At 46.9% G+C, this 25,908-nt stretch overlaps 2 protein-coding genes and 1 long non-coding RNA gene across 5 annotated transcripts in view; 2 read left to right on the top strand and 1 right to left on the bottom strand.

Moving 5' to 3' along the window:
• The window catches only part of RPRD1B (regulation of nuclear pre-mRNA domain containing 1B), a 29,122-nt gene extending 19,613 nt beyond the window's left edge, over positions 1-9,509 (bottom strand). The window contains exons 1-3 of one of the 2 annotated variants that reach the window (XR_008748759.1): positions 9,161-9,509; positions 7,454-7,583; positions 6,180-6,313 (exon numbers count right to left, since the gene is read on the bottom strand). Coding sequence is in view for 1 of the 2 variants with exons in the window: in XM_055813985.1 (XP_055669960.1) it covers positions 6,180-6,313; positions 7,454-7,583; positions 9,161-9,311 (415 nt within the window). In the remaining variant the exon portion in view is untranslated. The remainder of the gene's footprint in view (positions 1-6,179; positions 6,314-7,453; positions 7,584-9,160) is intronic. The other variant, XM_055813985.1, reaches the window with a different exon arrangement.
• Positions 9,510-9,702: 193 nt separating this feature from the next.
• Positions 9,703-24,936, top strand: TTI1 (TELO2 interacting protein 1). 2 transcript variants are annotated; one of them, XM_013301236.3, is made up of 7 exons: positions 9,703-11,778; positions 12,672-12,860; positions 13,652-13,800; positions 14,639-14,779; positions 16,200-16,404; positions 17,144-17,231; positions 23,397-24,936. In XM_013301236.3, exons 1-7 carry the CDS (start codon positions 9,885-9,887, stop codon positions 23,629-23,631), a joined length of 2,901 nt encoding a protein of 966 aa, XP_013156690.2. In that variant the 5' UTR covers positions 9,703-9,884; the 3' UTR covers positions 23,632-24,936. The 2 variants fall into 2 exon arrangements, with proteins under 2 accessions (XP_013156690.2, XP_005240044.2); XM_005239987.4 differs by having other exon boundaries at positions 9,703-12,183.
• LOC129785139 (uncharacterized) lies at positions 17,239-22,596 on the top strand. The gene is made up of 2 exons (XR_008748760.1): positions 17,239-21,795; positions 22,476-22,596. It is a non-coding gene; the product is annotated as an uncharacterized LOC129785139 (long non-coding RNA).
• Positions 24,937-25,908: the final 972 nt, after the last annotated feature.

Here is a 25,908-nt window from a genome sequence, read left to right as displayed (position 1 = left end):
GAATTCATTGAATTTTCCATCTGAACAAGACCAACTGAATTTGATTGAAAAAACTCTGAAGATAGGTCCATGAACATCTGCAGTCTTAAGCAAGAGTCACTAGCTGGCCTGCCTGGCAAGAGGCACTCCCTGAGCATAGGAATGGCCACTGATGAGGCAAAGTGGCCAGCATAAAAAGGAGCACAGACAAAAGAGTCAGCTTTGAAGTAGGATTTTGGGCATGAACAGTGTGACAAATGTGGACTGTTACACTTTTCTCCTTGGCACTGGTTAACAGGGTCAGCAAAAAAACTTAGTTGAAGAATCCTAGAAACACCATCTCCATTTCATCAAAACAGAAGAAAAAAAACCATACACATTTTCAAACTCAAGAACATATGGTAGAAAAGGGCCCCTGAAAGGAAGCAAGGCATAACTAACACACCCTGACTGCGTAGCTTTCAAAATCTCCTAGCCAGAAGTAATTTAACCATCGCAACCATTCTGAAAAAGCCCATCAAACCCAACAAGAGATGAGGAACGCAAGCATAAAGAGCATCTAAAACTGATCAGAATTCAACAATGGCACGTAACACACACCTTCTGAAACAATCCAGATATGCTTGAAGAACATGGACAGCTTCCAGGTAAACCAAGAACCCATTCCTGACATGGACATAAAAACGACAGAGAAGCCACTACCAGAGATGAAGTCAGCTTCATCTTCAGCCAGCTCTTCACAGTTCAGAAATTGAACTACGCCCTAAAAGCCTTCAAAGACCAAAGCACTTTTGTTTCTCAAAAATGACAGACAATTGCTGTCCTAACAGCTTTGCAGCAAAACTCCAGGTTGCCGTTATCTTGTTGCAGTGTCCAGAGAGACTTGGAACAAGTATTTCCTCACCACCTTTCCAGTCTTCAACACATTGGTTGTGGTCTGAGGTAGCTTACAGTGCCAAAGGCCTTAGTGATAAAGTATGAGTTTTTCCTGTAAGCTGACAACACAGGCGATCTTCCGTCTAGGGTGTTCACCTTTTTGTTCTCATCTCCAGGCGACTGCTTTTGGAGGTGAACAGGCCTCTCTGATTCAACTCCAGGCTCATAGGCACAGTAAAGAAAAAACAACTGTGGAATCTGCATACATACATTCCAAAGGATAACTAGAAGTTTAAAACTTTGCTCTGTTAAAACCAGTGGGTTTGTGTGGGCTTTTTTCTTTAATCTCAAGGCAATATAAAATTATCTTCTCTCATGAGAATTTGGTTACATTAATCTCCTCATTCAAGAAGCTGCCATGACATGGTAAGGAACTTCCCATGTTTGGGATAAAAAAAAAGGCAGATAATGCCTTTCACTGGAGGGAACTGTTCCGACTTTCCTAAAAATAGTCCTTAATTCACATGAGGATTTATCAGTCTTGGTGCAGCTACGTCATGTGCCTTTCCTGACAATTAAGCATACAGTTGTACAAGTTGCATGAACAGAAACTTCTGTCTATAGGGAAACATGCAAACAAATACCATTTAACAGCTACTGTAATTCTAGAGTAACTGGCAAACCTGTAAAACAGGGGGTTCTATTTCTGAAATTATATAGGTACCTGTTCACTTGAATGGCAGACCAGCTAAATTTAAGTAGGTTTTTTATGTGTTGGCAGGGCTATCATCCTCAATCAGGATAACAAAAAATAAACCTCCCAAAACTGTAACTAAAACTCAACTTTTGTAGGCTGCAGGTTCCAACCACCAGGAATTTAGCAGCTTGTGCAAGATCCAAACAAATTTATATGAAAGACACTTTTGGAAAGTGATTTAGGACAAAATACTGAAAACAACAACAAAATAGACAGTTTTCCCACAGAAAACAGAAGACCATCAGAAAACAGCAGAAGACACAGAAGAACAAAATAAGACAAACTTAATTGCCCAGTGTACTCCCCAACTGTTCTAACCCTTTGTGTCTTTAGGGGTAGATTACCGATGGTTAAGTTCTCATTACAACACACATTTCTTAGTAGCCCCTTCTAGGTCAAGCATAATTGGAGTTGGTCTGCTCCAAAATTATACCTAGTCCTGTCCCCAGGTGCCTTTATTTCACTTATCCTCGGAAGCATCCCTGTCTGCTCTTGTCTCTTGGTTATGTGTATGAGTCTGACAATGTGGCCAGGGCAGAGGAAAAGCCCTCCCAGATGTTTTTCTCCATATTTTAATATGGGTCTGACTTCCTGTGCCAGAATTTGCAATATGAACACACCAGAACAGATCAGTAGCAGTTCAGTTCTGCGTTCTAGTGTGATACTCCTACATCAGAGCACACTCAAGGACTTCCTTCAACTGCTTACTACAAAGATAATGAAAAGAAAACATGTCAGCTACATAGCTTATATTACCTAAAGGATTTTACATCAAACTTCTACAGACCTAAGCTTTCCCAGGTTTTAAGATAAATGGGTCGCTCTTCTCTTCCCTACTGCTTGCAAAAAGAAACATTCTAATAAAAATGAGATTAATGAGAAAGCAAATGCAAGTTTAATGAATACATTTAGAGTTAAACCAATACAAGATACCCATATTCAAAAGCTTATTTCAGGTATATGCATATTTCTTTAAGGAACCCAAGAGTCTGTAACATGGTAGCAAGCTGCACCACTGAGGAAGTCAAAACCAGGGAATATAATGCTTGGAAAGGGCTGGTATGCTTTCCCCTCTGCCTCTCTGAAGGGAAAGCTTCATTATCTGTGCAATCAACTCCGCTCCACAGCAGGAGCTTAGCATGTGCCACCAACTGAATTATTATACATTTACCCAAGGCCTTGCTACAAATGAAACAAGAAATAAGTTGCGCTGTTGAAACATGCACCAATAAGTTTTAAAGATGTCTGTCTTCACTGATACAGGACTACCGTGGTTACAGTGGGTTAGAATTAATTTTCTTCTTAGTAGCCGGTGCAGTGCTGTGTTTTGGATTTGATGTGAGAACAAAGTTGATAGCACACTGGTGTTCTTGGTTGTTGCTGGGTAGTGTTTATACTGCATCAAGGGCTTCCCAATTTCTCAGGCCCTGCCAGCAAGAGGGCTGGGGGCAAAAAATTGGGAGGGGACACAGCCAGGGCAGCTGACCCGAACTAGCTAAAGGGACAGTCCATACCAGGGGTCCTCAAACTTTTTAAACAGGGGGCCGGTGCATGGATTAAGTGGCAGGAACTCATCTGTGGCTGCTTGGTTTCCCCCCCAACCCCTGGGGGGGGTGGGGGGTGGGTCTGTAAATACCAGGGGCCAGATTGAGGACCCTGGGGGGTGTGTGCATCCAGCCCGTGGGCTGTGGTTTGAGGACCCCCTGGTCCATACCATATGACATCATACTGAATGTATATATAAGCTGCGGGAAGAAGAAGGGGGAGGGGGACATCAACACCACCACAGGACATTGGGCATTAATGGCATTTTGTCTTCCCAAGTAACCATTATGAGTGATGGAGCTCTGCTTTCCTGGAGATGGCTGAACACCTGCCTGCTGATGGGAAGCAGTGGATGGATTCTTTGTTTTGCTTTGCTTGCGTGTGTGGCTTTTCCTTTACTCATTAAATTGTTTTTATCTCAACCCACTAGTTTTCTCACTTCTACTCTTCAATCCTCTCTCCCATTCCACTGTGGGGGGAGTAAGCAAGTGGCTATGTGGGGCTTAGTCGCCAGCCAGGGTTAAAACATGACAAGGACTCTGCTTTATTTTGGAAAGTTTCACAACTCTACATGTAAAGCGGTACTCTGCCACACAAGCAAAGCCATCCTTTTCAGAAAGCAGCATCTACCAGCCCAGAAATTTAAGACACTGCAATATGAAAAAGCTATAGAGAACAACCTGCGTAGACTTGTTGCAATTCCTTAGGCTGAAGAAAAGAATACTCATCATCACAGCACCAGACACTCTTAAGGAACTTTAAAATTTTGTTTTAATGGCACATCCTTGCACCAATCTACAGACACTAGTACTACCTGTTTCTCAGCTGGATCTACCTTGGGTGTACACAAACCCAGGAAGTCAGAGTGGTTTTGGAGGAGTGGTGTACTACAGTTTTCCACATTTATGATACACATTATATCTGTAAAACACAATACATTGTCGATCTCGCTTATGTTCACCTGTTTGAAAACAGAATAGAGTAACTACAACAAAACCTTCTGCAATAGTTGCCCACCAGAAACTGGACAAAAAATTTTAGAAATCCATAAAAACCCGATGTGAAACTAGCATTTACCATTAAGAAGCTAACTGGAAAACAAGTCAAGACAAAACAAGGAGAAAAACCTCAGGAGAACTCCGCAGAGTTTTTCAATTGTCTTTTTCTCTTAGTTTAAAAATAGCAAATTTCTTTCTCACAATGAACTGACAAGAAGGCAGCAACATTCACCCTCATAAAAAGGCCTGAACCATTCTCTCAAACAAGACACTACATTAATATCCCCAATTACCCAGACAAAAAGCGAGTTTCTCACCAAGTGAGGACAGACACACATGCCGCAGTTATTAAAACATTTGTATTTCTTCATTCTGTTTCCCACAAAGGCCTGTTACATGGAAGGCTCTGATTTTGTATAAAAGTTTTTAAGTGGAGAAGGTAACAGTAGCAGGACTGATTGACACCACCACCAACCAAAGCAAGGAGGACAGCGAGCAACAGTTGGTTGCCAATTCACCAGGAAATCACAGCTGTGTTTCCCGGACACAGAATCATTTTGTTTAGAATAAAAGTGATACACTTAAATAGGTACCTTAAATAACAGTTTCAAATCCTCAGTTAATCAGCTCAACAGCAATTCAGGCGTATGAATTCTGTCCTTTCATGTCAAATAAGTGTCTTATACATTGCACTCTGACAACAGCAAAACCACAACATGAGCTATTTCATGTAGAGACTGTACACCTTCCACTCTCCCCTCTCCCAGCACTCAGACCAGAGACCCCCTCTGTCCAACACAGAAGAGACAACTCCTTTGGTCAGGGCAGTTGGTCGCCCAGCATTTGGGGAAAAAACCCAGCAATACTTCCTCCATGTCATACTTAAATTACGGTAAGCTGGAAGGCCTCTGTTGTAAGCTGCTAAAGCACCCATTCGGTAATTTTGCCTGAAGAAACATGAAAAATCACAAAGTTACAGCCATAGATGTATGTCTTCATATGCATTCTCATATTAATGTTCATGTCTTTCTATCAATTCTGCATTAATTAAAAAATGGCATAAGAGCACTTTACTAACGACTGAGCCAACTTTCTCACAAAGTATCACACCTCTGCTGGGAACAGAACAAAATTCAGTCAAAGCAGCAATGCTAATTTGAAGACACTGACACTTCCTTTAGCTGCAAAATGGACAAATATTCCCTTGACCAGAACACTCTTGATTTTTAATGACCTTCACCTTTGATAGGTCAGACATCCTACTGCTGACCTCTTTTCATTACAGTACTACCAGTTAAATACTTTCAGGTGTTATAGAAGAGGCAGTACCTGCCAAAGCAGTATAAAAGCACAGTAAACACAAGAAGCTTATACTCAGTTTCTCACATCTCACGCAGTAATAAGGTTATAAACGTGATTTCTAACAATGCTAAATGATGCAAAGTTATTGCTTTCCCCAAATCATGTCAGCTGGCATAGGAAATAAAAAAAAGAGACCAGACAAGCTTCTGGGCATATATTCCAGCCTTCAATTATTAAAAAGTCCTTGCTGAATTATAACAAAATAGAGTAACTACACAAAATAAAACTGTAGGAGAATGAAAGCACAAACAATTCTGAACAAACTATTGTAACAAGCCAGCTGACCACTCTCAGAGACATGGAGTGGGACAATTTTAACTCTCAGGGCAGAAGCAAGAGTACCCTGCACCCTACTTGTCTTCACATCAAAGGCAGCCCTGGAGTATTCTGTCTGCATGAGCAGAAAAGTAGGTTACCTTAAGCTTACTGCTGGCCCCAAGTCACAAGGCAACACACCTGCAAACTGGAACTGTGGGTTTAACGAAAACCAGTTCTCTCAAGACAGCCCTGAACAATCTCCCAGACCAGCTCTGCAGCAACTCAACTACAGCAACTCAACTACAGGAGCCCAGAGCTCAACTCCTCATAGTACTTTCAGTGAAACATGTATCAATTTGAAAAAAAACAAAGCAAAGCACACAACAAAAGCAATATGCATTTACCTTTAGTTTGTGGGCTATTGGAGTCTTCCATAGAAAGTTTCAGTTGCTGTATGAACTCACTGCCATACACACTCCTTTCTTGCCAGATATTAAGCAGTCGTTCCAAGGGCTTTTTACAGCCCTCATCTGCTTCTCTGTTCAAAGATCAGAAAATAATTATAGTTCAGCTGAAAGAAATCCTTACATTTTAAGAAAGCATCTTCCAAACTAGCAGCTGCATCCATTGCAATATATGCATATTTGGAGAGAACTTTTCTCATCTTGTCTGAGACTAACTGTGCAAAACACATTTGTGGCCAATTTTCCTCTTTTACTGGAACCAAAGTTTGCCTGAAAGTGCCCCACATTCCCACCCAAAGTAAGAGCAGGAAAAGTTTTGGAGGGAGAAGCTTTCTATCATTCAGAATCTGCAAGAAGAGTTATAAAATACCCCCAAAGTTGACATGTTTACAATTCAGGGCATTAACTTTAAACAGTTGTTTCAGTCAATAACATACCAATTAAAAAGCAGGTTGTTTGGATCATTAGACACTTAAATGTACTCGTATAGCGCACTGAAAGTTAGACAGCCATCCAGAGCAGCATACCACTAAACACACAAACATTAAAGTTGCTTAGTAGAGATAAAAGGAATTCTTATGCTACTTAGAGAAAATCTTAACTAAATGATAGTCCATTTTTGATAGGATGGTAGCTGCATCACTTCTTCCCTTTTATGAATAAAATTCTTCTTTCCTCTAGCAAGGAGACTAATGAACAGATAAGCATTGAAACGAGCAATACAAAAAGAAGCCATGCTCAAACCAGAAGACCAACGAGAATCCAGTGACCCAAAATATCAGCTCTTTTTAAGTCTTCTGACAATGGGGAAGAGCCGTTCATTATGTGGCTTTAAACACACACATGCAACTACTCAGTTTCACTACCCACGAACAGATCTGCAAGATCTTTTGGTAACAATTAAAATAAAGTACATAGAAGGTGCATGCAGAGAACAAATGTGTAAAGCTGTGAGGGGCCGATTCACATACAAATAAGTTTGCCCAAAGAGAAATACTACTGCTGAAAAGTTTCTAGCTGCAAAGTATTTACAGTCCAATCTCTACTAAAAAGAGGGTACAAGCATCCCTGAGACTTAGGAAAAAAAACCCAACACCAAAAAAACCCACAAAGCAAAAAAACCCCAACAAAATCCAGCTGAATTAAACTTTGTATAATAAGAATGCACATCTCTAGAGAGAAAAGTTGAAGAAACACGTAACACAGCAACATACCTGGCAACATGAGAAAAAGCATCCACAAGAACAGATTCAAATTCCCTAGTAAATTCAGGTCCTTTCCTCTTACTGTTCTGGATGACATCGTTTGCTAAATATAGGAAAGTAAGTTTCCTACTCGATTTTGCTGGGAGAGGGAAAAAAAAAAGGGGGGGGGGGGGGGGGGGGGGGGCAGAGGAAAAGAGAGAGAGAGAGTTTGCATTTATTTCTTATTTCTTTCACCTGGAATCATTAACATGGGTTTCAAAGTTACTTACAGCTTTTCAGTCTAAAAACAAAAAGTTCAAAATACTTCCCTATTCCCAAGGCAAACCTGAAGCCTTCAAGGCAAGTAGTTCTTGACCTCCTTACTTCTGCTCAGGTTTTTTTCTAATTTATAAATGAAACATGAGCTTAATACTTTTTGTGCGCAGTGACACCTCAACTGTGAAGAAAGCTGCATAAGAAATAAATTTTCTTGATTAAAACTGTTCTAAACTACCAGCAAATTAATATAACAATAGACTCATTTTTCATTAACTTCAGAACAAAAAACTTGGTACAGAACCACTTAATTCAGAACAGAGTAAAACTGTAGAAAGCTGTTGTAGAGACTCAAATATTTTCCAGACAACAGTGTGACAAAGCAACATGAAATTTCTTCCATACGTCATAACTTTCCCCATCTTGACGCCATCAGTTTCTATTTTACTACAGCCAGAATCAGTGGGAAACACTGTTCTCCGGAGTGCAACAGCCATAGATATGCACGCACCAGGCAGCAAACAAAAGCACTTACTTCCACAGGAGGCTGAACCTAGATCTTTCAAAAATTCAGGCCTAATATACTATAAATGGCAACAACTAGCAATTACATAAAAAAAAATACTCCAGCTAGGGCTTCGTACAGCATCATCTGCTCCAAGGGGCTAATGCTGCTGGCTGCCCAGGATGCGAAAGGTGACACTGGCTGTTTTCACAGCTGCCCCTGGGGACAAAGCATCACCACTGACACCGGCAGCCTCCCCGACTTCACTAGGAAGCAATCTGAGAAGTTCCAAAAGCTAACTTTTAAAAGTTAATCTGCAAGGAAAAAAAAAAAAGCACAAAATATTTCTGGACGATGCTACCCGTTTTTATAAATAGTGATAGCACAAGTTTTCACAGATTTTACAACCACTTTTGTTCTACTTGCCCCCTAATCCCTTAGTACAATTCCAGAATGGATAAGTAGCATAAATCCCAAACCAAACTTTAAAAGCAAAATCTAAAAGTTAAACAGCCAAAGCAGCACTTCGCAGTTAACTCGAGCACTCCCAGGGGAGACCACCGAGCACATCTCTGCCTACAGCCCGGCTGCCCGGCGCGGCCGAGAACAGCCCCCCGCGCCCCGAGGCGGGTTGAACCAGCCCCGCCACCGGCCGCCCCGCCGACGGCCGCCGCCACCCGCACGCCCCGCACGGCGCACCCCGCGCGGGTATCTCCTACAAAGTTTAATAAAGCAAGAAAACGCCGGCCGGGCCCCGGCTCCGCTGCCGCCTCGCAGGGCTCCGCCGTGCCGACCCGCAGCGACCGCCGTGAGAAAGAACCGGCCCCTCGGGTGGTCACCCGGGGCGGCGAGTAACGGGGCCGCGTCCCGCCGGGATGCCCCAGACCCGCGGCGCCCTCGGGAGCGGAACGGCGGCGGCCGCCGGACCCGCGCCCCGCACCGGGCGCCCCACGTACCTTTGCGAAGCTCCCGGTGCCAGACGGAGACGATGGGCCCTGCGTGTTTGCGGTGGTGGATGAGCCACAGCGAGAGCGTCTGCACGCTCTGCTGGGAGTTGCTCAGCTCCGACAGCTTCTTCTCCAGCGCCGACTCCGAGAAGGAGGACATGGCGCCCGGCCGGCCCGCGCCGGGCCTGCTCCGCCCGCGGGGGAGGGCGCGACGCAGCCTCACCGACGACAAACCGCCGCCACCGCCACAAGATGGCCGCCCGACCTCTCACCCCGCCGCGGCGGGTCGAAGGGCAGCATCGTACGGATCGCCGGAGGGAGCAGGGCAGACCCGCTACCCTGGGCACGGGCGGCGGAGGGGGGCACAGCGCATGCGCGGCCGCCCCAGGGAGCCCGCCAAGGGAGGCGCATGCGCATTGCGGGTGCCCGGGACTTTTCTCACAGCGCTTTCCCCACGGCGCCCCGGCGGGGGCTCTTTGTCGCGCTGACGGTCCCGGTTACCGTACCGTCACTTCCGGCATGTGGCAGCTCCACTACGGGAGCAGGTAGGCGCGCCGGCCCCCCGGGGCCGCCCCGGGCCCGGCCCCGAGCACGGCGGGCCCAGTCCCGGCTACGAGCCTGCGACGCCGCCCCGGGACCCGGGCTGCAGGCCGCTGCCGCCCGGCCCAGCGCTGGAACGGCCCCCGGCGGCCTGCCTGCCCTGCCGCGGCCCTTCAGCCGCTGCTGACCGAGCATGGCCGTCTTCGACACCCCCCAGGAGGCCTTCGGGGCCCTGCGCCCCGTCTGCGTGCAGCTGACGAGGGCCCAGACCATGGAGAACGTGGCGAGCCTGCAGGCCCACCTGGCAACAGTCAGTGCCTCGGCCCTGCAGGAGCTGCAGGAGTACGTCCTCTTCCCCCTGCGCTTTGCCCTGAAGGTGCCGGGGCCCAAGCAGGAGCGCCTGGTGCAGAGTGTCGTGCAGTGCATGTCCTCCATCCTCGCAGCAACGTGTGTGAAGAAGCAGGAGCTCCTGCAGGAGCTTTTTTCTGAGCTCTGTACATGCCTCTCTCCCCCTTCTGGCTCAAGCAAGCCAGCCTCACTGTCAGAGGAGTTAAAGCTGGCTGTAATCCAGGCACTCCACACCCTGATGCATTCAGCTTATGGGGATGTTATCTGGTCTCTCTATCAGCCTTCCACACTTCCTCTCTTAGGATTTGCTGTATCTTTGCTTCTGGGCCTAGCAGAGCAAGAAAAAGCAAAGCAAATTAAGATCTCTGCTTTGAAGTGCTTACAGGTCCTAGTCCTGCAGTGTGACTGCCAGGAGCATCAACACCTAGAGGAGGACGAGGCACAGCAATGTGGGGATTTGTTTGCTTCTTTTCTGCCTGGGATTTCCATTACACTGTCTCGGGTTATTACCGGAGACATCAAACAAGGTCACAAAACCACTGTTTCTGCCATCAGACTCTTTTATCAGATCGTGGGCTTGGTAATGGCTGATGCACAGCTAGCCAGAATCCCAAAGAATAAAGAAGACCTGCCAGTGGAACAAAGCAGAATATCAGAACTAATGGTCCACAGAGGACCTGACTGGAGTAAAAGTACCGCTGAAAAACTTGCTCTCCTCCTGCATAAAATGGTTGAATTTTCTTCAGTTCACCCCCACTGGAAAGTGAGACTGGAGCTGGTGGAACTGGTCTACCACTTACTGAAGAGCTGCAGTCGATCACTGGTGGACTCATTCAGCCATCTTTTAAAGGCCCTGGTTGGGCTGGTTAATGATGAAAATAGTGAAGTCCAGAGCAGGTGTAACGAGGTTCTGCGAGGCATTGCAGAGCAGCAGATTGTAGCACAGAACAGGGTTCTTGCCGATGTCCTCTCTGAGAACCTCCATTCCCTTGCCACAGCTCTTCCTCGCCTGATGAACTCTCAGGATGACATGGGCAAGGTTTCCACTTTGAGCTTGTTGCTCGGCTATCTGAAGCTGCTGGGTCCCAAAATTAACATTGTTCTCAACTCTGTATCCCACCTCCACCGACTGTCCAAAGCACTGATGCAAGTTCTGGAGTTGGACGTGACAGATGTGAAGATAGTGGAAGACAGACGCTGGGGCTGTGAGGGTATGTGTGGACCTCCAGGCTCCTTGCAGCATGGTATGCAGAAAGGCAGATGTCAGAAGAAATACTTCCGCTTCTTCACGGAGGAGAAAGTTTTCCAGCTCCTTCAGCAAGTTTGTCGTGTTCTTGGCTACTACGGGAACCTCTATTTGCTCGTGGATCATTTCATGGGGCTGTACGGTGAATCTGGCATGTACCGAAAACAGGCAGCGATGGTCCTCAATGAGCTGATTGTGGGAGCTGCTGGAGTGGGAGTGGATGTCCTTCAGGAACGGGAAGTTTCGCTGAACGTGGACGATCTCAAAGGGTCCATAATGTCCATTCTGGATGAGTACACAGACCAGGCAAACTGGTATTTGATCACTAGCATTGATACAGAAGAAATTGGCCATGATCACTCGGTGCAACATTTGGGACTTACTGCCCGTCCAGGAGGTGCATGCAGCAGCATCCTCCTTCCATCCCCAGAGCTGCTCATAACGACCTGCACCATGAACAGCAACATCTGGCAGATATGCATCCAGCTGGAAGGTATCGGCTGCTTTGCTGCTGTCCTCGGGAAGGAGTTCCGGTTGCTTCTGCTGTCAGCTCTCTACCCTGTGTTGGAAAAGGCTGGTGACAAGACTCTGCTCATCAGTGAGACGGCACTGGGGACACTGGTAGACATATGCGAGGCCTGCAGTTATGACTCAGTGCAGTGTTTGATTAATGAGAATTCTGATTATCTGGTGAATGGGATTTCCCTGAATTTGCGCCAGCTGGCACATCAGCCACATGCTTCCCAGGTCCTGGACACTATGCTGAGGCATTCAGATGCCAGCTTGCTGCCACTGGTAGAAGATGTTATCCAAGATGTCCTGTCCGCGCTAGATCAGTCTTACAATAACCAGGCTTCCACTTTCCTCGGGGTCCTCCACTCAGTAATGACAGCTTTAGGTATCTAAATGATGTTTAGTTTGCATAATTCAGTCTTACTGTAACTAAGGGTACTTGTCTTTGACTTTTAGAGTTGCCACGGGAGATTATGAGTAGCTGAGGTACTGCAGCATGATGGCATCTTTGCTTGGTGGGCCAGCACTCAAGCAAAGATTGCCAATAGCTTTGCCTCCCCACGACCAGTTTCTGGTTGTCTGGCCTACAGACTTGTGGCCTTTAGTGGCTGAAAAAGGGTGGATTTACTGCTTTCATAAATTTTCTGTAGAAGCACATGGAGCATGTTCCTGTCAGGGAACATGTTTATGTCAGGGTTTTAACACTCTCATACTATCAGGGAGGTCATGGTGATGTGACAGCAGGTGCCTGAATCTGTAGTTCAGCACCACAGGACTTGAAAGTCACGTTTGTCTCTCAAGGAATCTGGTACCTTGCTGACTTGGAGGAGGGGATTGTGATTGCTCGGTGACGTATCAGTTCCTCTTTTGCAGTCCAGTGGTTTGGATCGTCCTGCAGCGAGGAACACCAACAAAAGCAGACCGCTGAATGGCGGAGTGGAACTTTGTCCCAGGGGCAGCAGGTGGTGACAAGGCAAGAAGTGGAACGATTCTTCCTTGACTATGTCAGACAGAAGCAGGTCGCAGAGGGCAATCTTCCTGACACAGGGAATGAGGAGGCAGGTAAGTACATGACTGGAGAAGAGTATGTTCAACTTGGAGAAATATAGTGACCTCTGAGGTTTCCTTTTGTCAGATGGGGGACTTGGAACCAGGCTGGAAGCCTAGCATACTCCTGACAGTCTCAGGAGTGTCTTACTCTTAGCTCTTGTAAGGTGCGGGTGCTGCTGGGTGTTCTTGCTTTGTTCTGTGCAGGGGAGTGAAATGTTTGCAGATCAAGGCTTGTCTAGCTTTAAGACACAAGACTATGTTTTTCCTTACCTCATAACAGGCCATTTGGGTTCAGGACCCAAAGTTTCCTCTCTGCAGGATCCTACTGCATTTTTCTCACCCTCCCTTGGGAATCCCTGTACCATTTTCTCCTGGCTAATGATGCCACTGCTCTCTTCTCACTCGGCTGTGGCAGGCCCTGCAGACATTCATACAGGGAACTTTTTAGTCTTTACTGGGCTATGCTGCAATCCTGACCTTTAAATACTTCATCTTTAAATACCCAGGCTTTTCACTTTTAATAAAAATCAATGAGAAATAAGTCCATGGTGAGGAGAGACTGCAAATGTCAGACCAACTGCATCGTCCAGTAAAGAAAGCAGACCTTCTCTAGTCCCACACTCTTAACTGAATCTCACGCTTGACTCGCAGACTGTGAGCATAGCCTTGACTAGATCTAAATATATTTAAAAATGCCAAAGGCCTCACTTGGGAATTTGCAGAGTAGTTGTGGAGTGGGTATTTATGATTTCCCAGAACTTTCAAGTCATTTTCATGGCTTCAGTAATGCTTTTGTCTTTCAGATGAAGTTCCCCCGCTTACTAAGCCGGAGCCAAACAATTCTGACACAGAAGGAGAAACTCCACTGCCAAGCCATGCTCAGCTGGGCAAAGATGTGATGGAGCGGTGCATCCACTTGCTGTCTGATGGGAACCTCCGAGTGCGGCTGAAGGTTAGTAAACGCCAGCTTTGAGGGGACAGGTGGTGCCCATGAAGGGGGCTGGTAGTTCGTCAGCATGTGCACAGTGTGTGTTAGGCTTCCTGCCACGATGAGGTTAGTGCTTCCGCATGCTTATTCGGGACAGATCCTCCCAAGTCTGGCAAGAGAAAGGGAGACAATTTTCTGGGAGAAGTCTGATTTAGAAATGGCAGCCAGGCTGATCAGAATCTTAAAGGTGGCTTTGTATCAGGCACCTTCCCTTGATGCTCCTGATAGGCAAGCCTTGTGCCTCAGCCTTTGGTGGAGGAAGCAGAAGCATCTTTCTCCCATCTAGGCCTCCCATCCCCCTTCCTTAGACTGTAGTGCGCAGACTGATGAACATTTTTGAAGTTGCTGAGGTGATGATAAGCAGGGCTAGAAGCCTGGGGTTTTTTTAATTATGAAAATCCTTTGAAGGTGGCCTCCTTTTAGACTGCAAAGTGAGACAGAAAATGCATCAGTGAGGCATAACCCAGATTCTTACCACAGAGGCCCCAGTCCTACCAGGTGATCCTGCGGCAGCAGTGGTAGGGTCCTAGTGCAGAATTCAGCTTGCAGGATCTGGCCAGGAATCATGCCCTGTTTCCAGCCCAGCTCTGTAGCCCAGCATGGGTTATGGCACTGTGCTGCTTGTCGCTTTTGGAACAAGCCTGTGCTCTGCACATTGTTCAGTTATCCTAATTCATGCTGGTAAAAACATACCCTTTTGTGTTAAAACCCTTCTTCTGGCTCCCCAGCATGACACTGGGGGTCCACCTGAATTCTTGTACTTCAGCGCTCTGAAAGTCTGTTACCTACCCCTCCTGCCCAGGTCCTGGATGTGCTGGAGCTCTGTATAACTGTGCTGCATCCTCACGGAAACCATCTGCTTCCCATGGCTCATCGTGTCTGGCCAGCTCTCGTCACCCGGCTGATTAGTGATGACCCTCTGGCGGTGCTCAGAGCCTTCAAGGTACAGCAGCGAATCTCTGCCAACAGCCTTCAAGCTGGTGCTTAGAAGGCAAGTGGCTCAGGCATCACTGTGGCGCATGAGAGAAGCACTAAGCTTGTGGAGCGATTTTTCTGTGTGGTTCTGAACACAGGGGTCACCACCCTGCAGTGGGTAGGCTTGTACCACTCCCACTGCAGCTTGTTCGCAGATAAAACCTTGACACTGTTCCTGGGGGAAAAAGCAGTATTAGTGGTTATTGGAGAGAAGAGAAAAATAGTTCTTTTACAGCTTAAGCAGCTGTCAGAGGCACCATATAATGCTACTTGCCCTTGCTGGAGCCATAGTCTCAGCACCCCCCTTTGGAAGTTTTAGACTGAAGAGAAGGGATCATTTCGTGACTGAGGCTTTGGCAGGGGAGCAGAGAGGTTAAGCAAAGACTCAGCCTCATAACATTATTAAAGAGCTCCTGACCACGTCAGTCAACTGACTGCGTTCTCTTCCTGACTCACAAGTTGCGCAATAAAACATGTTCCCAGAGGCTGTCAGCCCCAGGGTTTCACAGAGCTTCCTCTGCTGTGCAGAATGAGATTAATTTTAAAATCCTTTGGTGTGAATAAAAGGAGAGTTTTGATTCCCCAAATTCAAGAAGCCATGCACTAGCATTTCAGAGTAGCCATACCTCACATGTGCCTGCCCTAAAAGAAGGTTAACTCTTGAAAAGTTCAAGGGATCATTACAATTAGCACTGAGCTTGGGGTTTGTTGTAGGAAGATGCTCCTGGGGGGTTTCTTAAATCTCAGGGCAGGAAGCGTAGTATCAGTGTAAGCCAAACACAACATAACCAGTGCCTCAGTCCTGCACACTAAGACCACAAGCTTAGTGAAGTTCCAAGAGAGAACAGTGTTCCTGCCACGTGAGTTGGCCTGTTGGATCCCCCCTTCATTTTTGCATGTATTTAAGGCCATTCTGTAGGCCAGTTTGTGGGTTTTTTTATCCTTGGCACACACCAGTAGTGCTGGGTGCCCTATGCTATAGCCAGTTGGCCTTTCTGTTCACTGATGTGCTTGTAAAGATGGGCTGTTTCCACCACAAAGGGGATTTATATTTTAATGGCATTTTCCATCAGAGGCTCCTCAAGCAATTCTGAATAAGACTTCACAAGCTGCTCTTAACCTTTACTATGCTAATGAGAAAAGGGCAGTCCCAGGAGGTTAGCCATGTGAAACTGAAGAGCAGGGTGCAGGTCACTCGGCCTCTCAGTCCAGCATGCGTCTTCTGCTCATTATGGGAAACCATGGCAAGTGCAGTCACATTGCTCTCAACTGCAAAAAAACTACCAAGGGAGAATGAATGCCTGATCCCCCAAGCTGGTGTGGATCCCTGAGCTCCTCCCCAACCCATATGCACACTTACCCTCCAGTAACTGATGTTTCTCCACTAGGTGCTGTGTACCCTGGCTCAAAAGTGTGGGGACTTTCTGAGGCAGAGATTCTCCAAAGATGTCCTGCCTAAGCTGACCAGTTCCCTTCTCAGCCAAGCCCCAGCAAGTGCCAGAGCTGGGCCTGTGTACAGCCACACGCTTGCCTTCAAGTTGCAGCTGGCTGTGTTGCAGGGACTGGGTTCTCTGTGCAAGAAGTTGGACATGGGTGAGTACCAGGGAAAGTGTAGCTTGTGTGAGATCTCTGCCGGAGTTACCTCTTCTCTTTTCATCTCAGCTGACCAGGCCTGCATTTGCTTCTTAGCCTTCTGCTGCCCCATGAGACTGATTCCTTGACCTTCTCCGGCCTCATCCCATTCAGGTCCTGCTGGGCCTAAATCTGTCCTCTCTGAGTGCTCTGTAAAGGAGGGCTGGTTGCTCTTTACTCCCAAGAGACAAACGGGATTGAAGATTCCCAGCACCTTGCAGAATCTTGACTGCTCATCTCACTTGTGCATGAGAAGTGGGTATGAAGTGGAGTGCCTGGGTTGCTACAGCTAGGCATGTTGGGCCATGCTTTGTTCTTAACTGACTGAAGAACTGGAGCCCAGATTCAACTTCTGGCTAACTTGCCTGGTTTCATTTTGGGGCATCTCTCTGGGTGACCCTTTAAATGCAGCACATCACATTCCTCTACTGTGAACTCTCTGAAATTCTCCTAGGTTAAATTTCTGGAGCTGACTTTGATGAAGGAGAAGGTTTGGTTAGTTGCTCTTTTCCTCTCTCAATGCCCTTGATTGCTTTCCTAGCTTTGCAGCAAGATGCTTAAGAGGTCAGGTCAGAAGAGCTCTGGGTCAGACAGTTCAAAGGCTCGGAAGCCTCTTGCTGCCAATTTAGAGCTGATTCTGTTAGGCAGCAGCCACTGAGTAGGTTACCTCCTACCCTTCTTTTCTGTTCCATTTCTGCAGGCGAGAGTGACCTGAATAAAGTGGCAGATGCCTGCCTGATTTACCTCAGTGTGAAGCAACCCATGAAATTGCAAGAAGCTGCCCAGAGGTAATGTCTCTTAAATGCAGGTGTATCAGGTGTACAAATAATGTGGGACCAAGGGAGCATGGTAACCCCTTTCCTTTTGCACCTTTCCCATTCCTCTGGCATGTTGGAGTTCTGTACAACAGGGTCTCTCAGGGAAGTTAACCCCTTTCCCTGGTGAAGCATATTTACTGCCCAAAATAAGCTGGGGAGGTTAGCTTGCCCACAGGTTACAGTTGACTTTCAGATTACCTTGCAGTGCATTTGGGGACAGAGGGGGATAGATGTGCTGCTTGCTTTTTTCTAACCGCCTCCTATACTAGAATACTTAGAGCTCTTGGCCCAGTGGTGGCATAAAACCGCAGAGGGGAAGACAGCTATGCAAAAGGATGTGCCAGGCATTCCTGTGTAGTTTATCACTTAATACCTTCTGCAGGCTCAGGGATTTACTTCTGTTTTCCTTCCGTTTTCCCTGGGCTCCTGTGATCACGTCAGCCCAGGCTCTGCCAGGTGGACCAGAGTTTGTTTGGGAAGCTGTCAGTCTTGGCAGCAGTCTTGCTCTTGAGAAGGGTGGGAGAGGTTGAAAGTGCACAGATAGGTCAGGTGAACACACATCAGCTCTGTGAAGTGTTGACAGACATACTTTGCTGTTCAGTGTACAAAATCCTACTCAGCATGTTTCCGCTGTCAGGATAAGAAATCACTGTTGTCATATGTTGTCACCTGGAAACAAGGCCAGAGATTTCAGCAGACAAAAGGAGTCCAGTTACGGAACATGGGAAGTAAATAGGAAAGCCATGTACCTGTGTCTCCGCTAAAGGACAGGGTAAAGCCTCCCCTCTTTCTGTGGCCAGCCTTGCCCTCGCCGAAGGGGAGAGGAAGCCAGCGGTGAGCAGGTTCGGCAGGCACTGCGGATTTCAGAGGGCAGGCGGTTGAAAAGGGAAGGGCTGCTGGTTCCCTTTCACCTGAGCACAGGCCTCCCAGGGGCCTTGCAGGGTGTGAAGGGCTTTTGTGTGGCTGGGCAGCAGTTTAGAGGGAGAGCACACTCAGAAGCCGTAGCTGTACCTTTGTTTGTATTCCTGTGCTGGTGAGAGTAGGTTTATTTTTACCTTAGTGGCTTTTATTGCATCGCAGCAGGCTTCAGCAGCATTTGTTCTGCAAAGGGGTTCTTTGCTGTAGGCTTGCATACCCTTAATACAATGAAGTGTTCATCTGTGTAAGCAGTGCTGGAATGGAAAGTAGAACACCAGGATTTATCTAGATACTTGGAATCTTAAGCTTTTAAATCATTAACAAAGCAGTCTGAAAAGCTGTGCAATTTCCCCCCACAGCAGGGGCAGGGGGAAGATACTGAATTAGCCCTATGATGTGATAGGGTCATTAGAAACTATATCGTGAAGCAAGCTCACTGTTGTTGGAGAAAAAAGGCAGCAAAGTTCAGAGCAAATAACGTTTTTCTCCTGTATATTATTTTTATTCTATTTTAAGGGAAAAATTCCACATGTTACAATGTTACAGTGCTCTCCCCCATGCCTTTGATGCACCATACATTACATACTTCATCAAACAAAGCAAGGCCGCCTGTGAACACCTATCTCATGTGTAGCTCTGTTGGCCAGATGCATGTATGCATGGAGGCATGCATCATGTCTGGCCTGCTACTAACCGTGCACATGGCAGTACTTGTTTTCTTTTTTTCTTCTTTTTTTCCTTCTTCAGTCTAGTCCTGCCTGATCCCTGCTCTTGGAGCTATCACAGTCACTTTTAACTATAGGATGCACAATATGAGGTTTCAGCTTGGAAGAGTCAAAATTAGTTTGCACTGTAACAATCAGCTCCAGTGCCAGGATAAGAATCACTTCTCAGCCATGCTTCAATTTCCTTTCTCCAGCTGCTTAACCACCAGATTCCTGTAAGCTCCGGTCCTTTGCCTTGCTCTCCAAGTGCCTGAAAGTAATCCTGCAAGCTGACACAGGTTGTCATATGTAAAAGGCCCTTTCCATCTAGGCAAGGGCAATGTTATCAGCCTGATACATGAAGAATTCTGCATTTTAAATGCTTCTAAAAACAGATAGACCAGAACTAATCTTAGCGGCAGCCTGAGTGCCAACATACGTCACATAATTCAGCTTTATCACGGTAGAAATCATACAAGGTAAAAAGATGTTTGGAATCAGCTTGCCGTATTGATTTATACTAACTGGCCTTTGTTCAGCTTTTTGGATTTTTACTCATCTCATGAGTTGTGACCTGCCAAGAACAAGGTCAGGTTTACAGTCAGTTGTAGCTCCAATAACTTCCTGCGCTAACTAAGTGAGGATTCTGTAGGTATGTGAAGGGCTAAGCAGGAACTTTTGGCCAAGATGCTGGAGTCACACACACAAAAAAAGTGTTTTGGCTGTCATCCAGGGATGTTATCATGCCCCAAGGAGGCTGTTTAATCCCATTTATGGGACCCTGCAGTTTTATTGGGTGAATCAGTGGGAGTAAGTGAATTTTGTAACTGCAGCTTCATGCAATGCTCAACAGGTAAAAATAGACACTGGGGGAAAAAAAAAACAGTTCCAGCATATCTGAGGAAGAGAAAATGGGACAATAGGCTTTATTACAAGATGACTGCTGAGAGTATTCCAGGAAAGGAATATTACCTAAAGCTTTAAAAAAAAAAAAAAAAACACAAACCAAAAAAACAAAAAAAAGAAACTCGCCAATAAAACCCCTAAACTTACTGAAGAAGACTTTGGCAAAACCAGGGAACACTAGATGGGTCTCAGCTGCTCTGGCGTTTCTGGTCACTTTACCTGTGATTGCAATGGCTTATTTTCAGTGAAAGAAAAGCAGGGGGGTTGTGGGGCCCAAGCATAGGGAGCAAGGTGCGGGAAAGGTGTAAGCTGAAAGTCACAACACGTACATCTGAGCTTCTCATCAGTTTATTAAGTTGCATCATCCTTGACAAGCTTTTCACTCCAGGGGAAAAAAAAAACGACAAAAAAACTTCGAATGAAAAGATTAAGACATTGCCATTGGCCTATGTCAACACTTCACAAATAGATCTGATTATTCAGTTTGAACTACCTGTTTTGAAATTTGCACTTAATTCCTAATAAATGTTTACAGCCTGTGAAGTTTACCATTTGACCTTTCAGTCAACAGTCTGGATAGGAATTTTTTTTTTTTTCCAGGATGCAGAAATAATTTCCCCAGTTCCTGCTGAAGTCTGTGGTAAACTATCACTAGCTAAACAATCAGCAGAGATGCAAAAGTGAGAAAGACTTGTCCTCTTGCCAGCCTGTTTGCTGTGCCATGGCTTTGCTTAGAGCTTGGGAAAAGACAAGTCAACAGAATAGCCAAACTCTGGGCTAGCAGAATAAGTTGTTTAGCACAAATGGAACAAATATGAGCTATTTTTGGACCTTTTTAGATACTAAAGTGGATTATGCAGCATACCTGTTTTGGTTTGATTGTGTAGCTTATCAGATACTTATTGACAGCTGTCATTTGCAAGCTGGGCCTGAAGTACATTAAAACAGCCACCTGCACAAGGCAAAATTCAATACAATTATATTTAAGTGAAAAAAAAAAAGCAACAACTGAAAACAAACTTGGATTAACCCCAGGATTCTTTGCCATGGAAACAGGTTGCTTAGAAACTACCCCAGAGTTAGTTTGAAAATGTAAAAGTCAAGTTGTTCTCTAAGCTCCACAGCACTCCAGGTTATCAGGAGATAATCACACGCCTCAGGCCATTACGGGCACTAGAGGCAGTGGAGTTCTCCAGGGAGCAGTTGTTCTCTGGAGGGTTGCTCTCTCCAGAGCAGCTGGTTGGGAAGAAGTGGGAGAGCAGAGTATCTTTGCTGTGAATATAAGAGGTAAAGTTGTGCATCTGCTGGAGAAGCAGGAAGCAGCTGAATAGTATTCCCTGTTCCCATGTTTACTTCACAGTGATTCATCTTGCTTGCCCGGTCCTATCCACCCCAGCCATGAGGACTGAGGGTTGTTTCTATGCAGCAGCCCACCATAAGCTTGGGGAAGCCACTGGGACCTGCTGTTTGCTGGCAGGCAGGCAGCCGCACGCTCACACTGTCATGGCCAAATGAGCACCAGGAGAGCACTGGCAGCTGGCAGGGCTTAGAGGGCTGCTGCAGGGATGTTGGCAGGTGCAAGCGCTAGACCCTGCCCCAGCGAGCCTGCCTGCACTTTACTCTATCTGGCACTCGGGTCAGGACAGTCCCCCCTTTCCCAGTCAGGAGAGCTGCAATATCAAAGCCAGGGGAACAGAGAGCCTCACAAGCTCACCTGCACCTGGCCATCCCCCAGAAAGAAGGCACATTGCCGATGCAGTTATTGCCAAGCACAGCTATCACTTTGGAGCAAGTTCACGCTGGGTTCCTCTGGAGCAGACAGATAGCACTACAGGCACCTTCAGGAGGGGACACTGCCAACAGCTTGCAATGATAACACCTTCCCTCATTGCTGTTCAGAGACCTGCACTGAGAGACAGGCAAGTGGTTGATGGCAAACAAGCAAAAGCAACAACTTTGGCTGCTCATGGAGTAACAAGTCATACAGCCACGAGATAATTGTGAAGGTATGAGGGAGCTTTCTTGTGCCTTCATCTCATTTCTGTGCTTTTTCAGGTTACCCGTGGCACTGTACTTTTTCAGAGGAGAGCTTCTTTAAGGGGTTTCTGCCTGCTTTGCATAGGAAGCAAGTTCACTTTAGCGATAAAAGTCCTTAGGGAGAAGTTTTGACAGCAGTCAGGCCTGGATTTTGTGTGGCTTTTTTAGCAGGTGATTTTGGATTTTGGAGAGGGGTGTTCTGTCCTGGGGGAACAGAGACAAACCTACCCTCAGATTTCTTTTCCCATTATCTTACCCAGCTGATGTTCTTCTCATGACTCCATGATTTCAGTGGCAACTAGAGACCTGAAGATGTGTGTCTGGGTGTTTACTGAGGTCTTGGAAAGCTGACCCATAAGTTTTGGGAGTGCTGAGTACCCTTGGTGTTCACAGTCTCTGTGGGAGGAGGGAGTACTTGGCGCCATGCAGGAAGAGTCCTTGCAGTGCTGGCAGGGCAGCCCGCAAATTCTAGTTTAGATTTATATGTGGCACAGCCAGAGAACTTAATACCAGTTAAACCCGATACACCTTCTGTGCATTAAACCCTGACACAGACCTAGCTAAGCCCAAAGGTTACAGTGAGAACTGGCAGGAGGAAATGAGTAAGTGTATGTCACACAAATTCAGCCATTTGCTCTTTTGCTCCTAGGAACTTCCTGCTTTCTGGCAGGACTGTCTGCAGTCTTTGTTACAGCAGCTCACAGCTGGAATCACAAGTGTGAAGTGCATACTCAAAAGTCAGATCCCTCATCTTACCTGGGGTGTTGAAATTCGAAGTGACAACCATCAACGCAGCAGTAAGGCATTAGAGGAAGTTGTCAGTCCTCTCTTCCTCCACTCTATTGTTAATGAAAGTTGTCGGTGGTGGTGGTTGCTTCTTTGAAGAAAATCCCACTTTGCAAAAGGTGCTGTGCAGAAGATAGAAAATTTTGGGGCAGCTAATAAGGGCTTGGGATGAGGAGAGACCTCACATAAGCAAGAAGCCCTCAATACAGCATTCAACTTCACTGACAACACAGCCTGGAGAGCTCTCCAGAAATCCCCTTTTTGCCACCTCTGAAAAGGGAGAGGCGTCCAGATGGGTTGACCCTCCTCACACCCAAAAACCAGAGAGGGTGGTGAACAACATATACAACTTATTTTAAGAGCTGTGCAGGAGCGATTGTCCAAAACATACTAGATCTAAGCAGCACATGCAGTACTCTGCGGTCACCTCCCCAGCCCTGGGACAGGCTGCTTTAGAAAGGCTTTTGCCAGCAGCAGCCCATGATGCTGAGACCAAAGCCTGGGTCAGTTATTCACCAGCTGCTTGTTTGATGTCAATAACTTACAGTGTAGCATAATAACTTTTTCTCCTAGTTGCCAGTAGATGTGAAGCCACTGAACTGTCATCTTCTAGGCACAGGAGCCATTTTAAAGGCTCTGTCTCTAATGAGCCTCCAAGTCTGTTCAGCTGTCGGAGGTTGCAGACAACATTAAAGCTTTCCATAGCTCTCAATGACCCAGTTGGGTGCCAATCAGAAGGCCTTCTCCTTACTCTTCTTTCCTTTCTTCCCACTGTTTTCCAAAGTGTATTCCTCCACTTGATGCACGTGGACCCTGACAGCACCTGGCTCCTCCTGAATGAGGTCTGCTGCCCTAACCAGTACGAACCCCCCCACATCAGCCTGCAGCCTGTGAAGCTAAGCGGGATGGGGAAGCAGCGGAATGAGTTAACCAACAACGTGCTGCTTCTACTGGAGAAGCTGCAGCAGCAGGAGAGTGTGACTCCATGGGCTAGCACACCAGAGGCATCTCCTCCTTGACAGCAGCTGGAAGGGGAAAGGGGTGCCTCCAGGATAAAGCTTACCTGGGAAAGTGCCATCATTTAGGCCCTGAATCCTTCTGGGAGCAAAGGAAGGATTGCCTGGTCCGGGGCACTGGCTGAGATACCCTCTCCATGGGCAGGAGTTGTTTGTTTGTTTTAAAGTGTTTGAGGATGAGGTGGGTACGTTGCCCTGATTCCTCCTGACTTGTACTTCTCTGCATGTGATGCAGGAGTGAAGTCAAGGGTCATAGCACCTCTATTTCAAATTCTTCAGCACAAAGAGAGAGTGATTTTCCAGAAATTAATTCCCAACATTGGATCCTTGGGTGGTGCCCCTTCAGCACCCCCCACACCCCTCTGACCTCCTCACAGTTGTGCTATTCCCTCCTGTTCCCAGCTGGACAATGATTGCCAACTCAAAACAAAAGCTTTTTCTGGCCACAGCCCTTCCCAGGGAGAGAATCTGGTTTGGGGTGCATTGAAAACCTTTTCTTTTTAGAGCCATTTGATACCAGAAAAAGTTAAAATGCATTTCCAATAAATTCCTCACCAGTATTACTGGCAAGAACAACATGTCCTCTTAGAAACATCAAGGCTGTTCCACTTGCAGTTTGCTAAGACTGGCTGCTGAGACCAGTGGAAAGCATCGTGCTTCCTGATTCTCAGCACCAAGTGCAAGAGATTCTTTAGGAATATGGCTAGCCCTGATTTACAGCTTGCAAGTGATTTAAGACTTGTCCTCGTTCCCAGATTGCCTGCCATTCTTGCAGGCCATTCCCTAGACCTCTCTGATTTCTAACACCCACCCCAAGGAGAATTAGATGAAGTAGCTGCCTGCGCCCTGGTACAGCCTCCCAGGTGGGCACATAGGTACTCAGACGGTGCAGGCGGTGACACTAGGCCCCAGCATGGTGATGCTGCAGTACTGCTACAGTTTGAGCAGCTACAGGGCAACGCAGGGAGGAGGACAACTTGTCTTTGGGGTCTGGTTGCTGCCCCGGCAAAGGGCCTCCCCTCCAGAGCACAGCCTGGGCTCACTGCTTGCCTGGAGGCAGCTGTAGCTTACTCCAGCTCCCAAGTTCCCCAGGGACTGTCAGCAGTCACTGCTTTCCTTGGCTGCTCACAGACCATGCCGGCTCCTGGATTCATCAGCTTCACCCAGAGCTATGTCTGGCAGCAGCCTGCCTCCCCACACTGGCAAAAGTTTTATGCTAGTGAAGCAAAAGGACAGATCTTGACTGTAAATTTGGAAGCAAGCTCAGAAATGCAAAAACCAAAGCAATAAACTGATTGTTACATGGAACAGGCTTTGTGCATCACTGTTGGGGATCCCAGGTGAGCATCTGAAGTGTGTCTCAGCTGCTGGGACCAAGGGGACTGCTGCTGATTCCCACCCCTGCCTCAGCTGAGATTACCTCCCCTTGTCTCCCCAGGTTTGTTCAGCCTTTACTCCTGGTTGCTTCTCCAGGAAAAACACAAGTCAGCAGCTTTTTACTAGGTAGGACAGGGCTGCAGTTCAGCTTTTATCTCTTTTTTAATATATATTCAGTGCTTAACACTGGGTTGGATTTTGTGAGTTGATCTGACAGGGAAAGACGGGAGAGGCAGAAAGGTGAAATATTACCTTTGGTCTCCAAAGTGCCCTTGGGGTTGGTGCAGAATTTTCTGGATTGTTGTAGCACTTGATAAAACTCATCCATCAGGTGCACATGCTGCATCCAACCTGTCTCTGCCTTGCCTTCAGCGCTGGCTGGAGCTCACATGTGACAGATCAGCAGCACCATGATGGCACACGGTGCTCCTGCCCAAACCATCAGTTCGGCTCCCCCCCACCCCACCCCCAGCCTCACCCTGCCCCCTGCAGCCGGCGGTGCTGGGCTGTCACAGGCTCACCACGGGCTGTGGCTCTTGCCAGGGGGGTACAAGCGAAACATTGCCATGGGAAACCTGTGCCATCTTCCTGCGGCTTGGTGTCAGTCCCCAAAGCAGCCTGAGGGGAAGCACCCCTGTTCTTGCTGGGCTTCACCAGCTGGTCACGGGCTGCAGGCAGCAAGGGATTTTTACCTGCGCGTGCTCTGCACTGCTGCATTGGTCACCCCTGGGAAGCTGTAGCAGCCCAGCCTTGCTGGACTCGCCTCTGCTGAGACAAGGCAAGCTCAAAAGAAAACCCAATAACCTTTATTCTAGCTTTTTTTAGAATAAAGTTGTATAAGTTTCAAAGGAAAAGCATAAACCCAAACGGCATCTGCAGTATCCACCACAGCAAAACAGCTGC

This window comes from Falco peregrinus, chromosome 9 (assembly GCF_023634155.1).
Source record: "Falco peregrinus isolate bFalPer1 chromosome 9, bFalPer1.pri, whole genome shotgun sequence".
Taxonomy (NCBI): Eukaryota; Metazoa; Chordata; class Aves; order Falconiformes; family Falconidae; genus Falco; species Falco peregrinus.
Note: the sequence above shows the minus strand (reverse complement) of the source record. Positions and strands in the feature narration are given on the sequence as shown.

Bases quoted from the DNA above. Each gene is read 5' to 3' on its own strand.
- TTI1 (XM_005239987.4), top strand. From the start codon at position 9,885: ATGGCCGTCTTCGACACCCCCCAGGAGGCCTTCGGGGCCCTGCGCCCC. The intron at 14,780-16,199 runs GTACAGCAGCGA...TTTCTCCACTAG, and splicing joins CGGTGCTCAGAGCCTTCAAG to GTGCTGTGTACCCTGGCTCA. The intron at 16,405-17,143 runs GTGAGTACCAGG...CCATTTCTGCAG, and splicing joins GTGCAAGAAGTTGGACATGG to GCGAGAGTGACCTGAATAAA.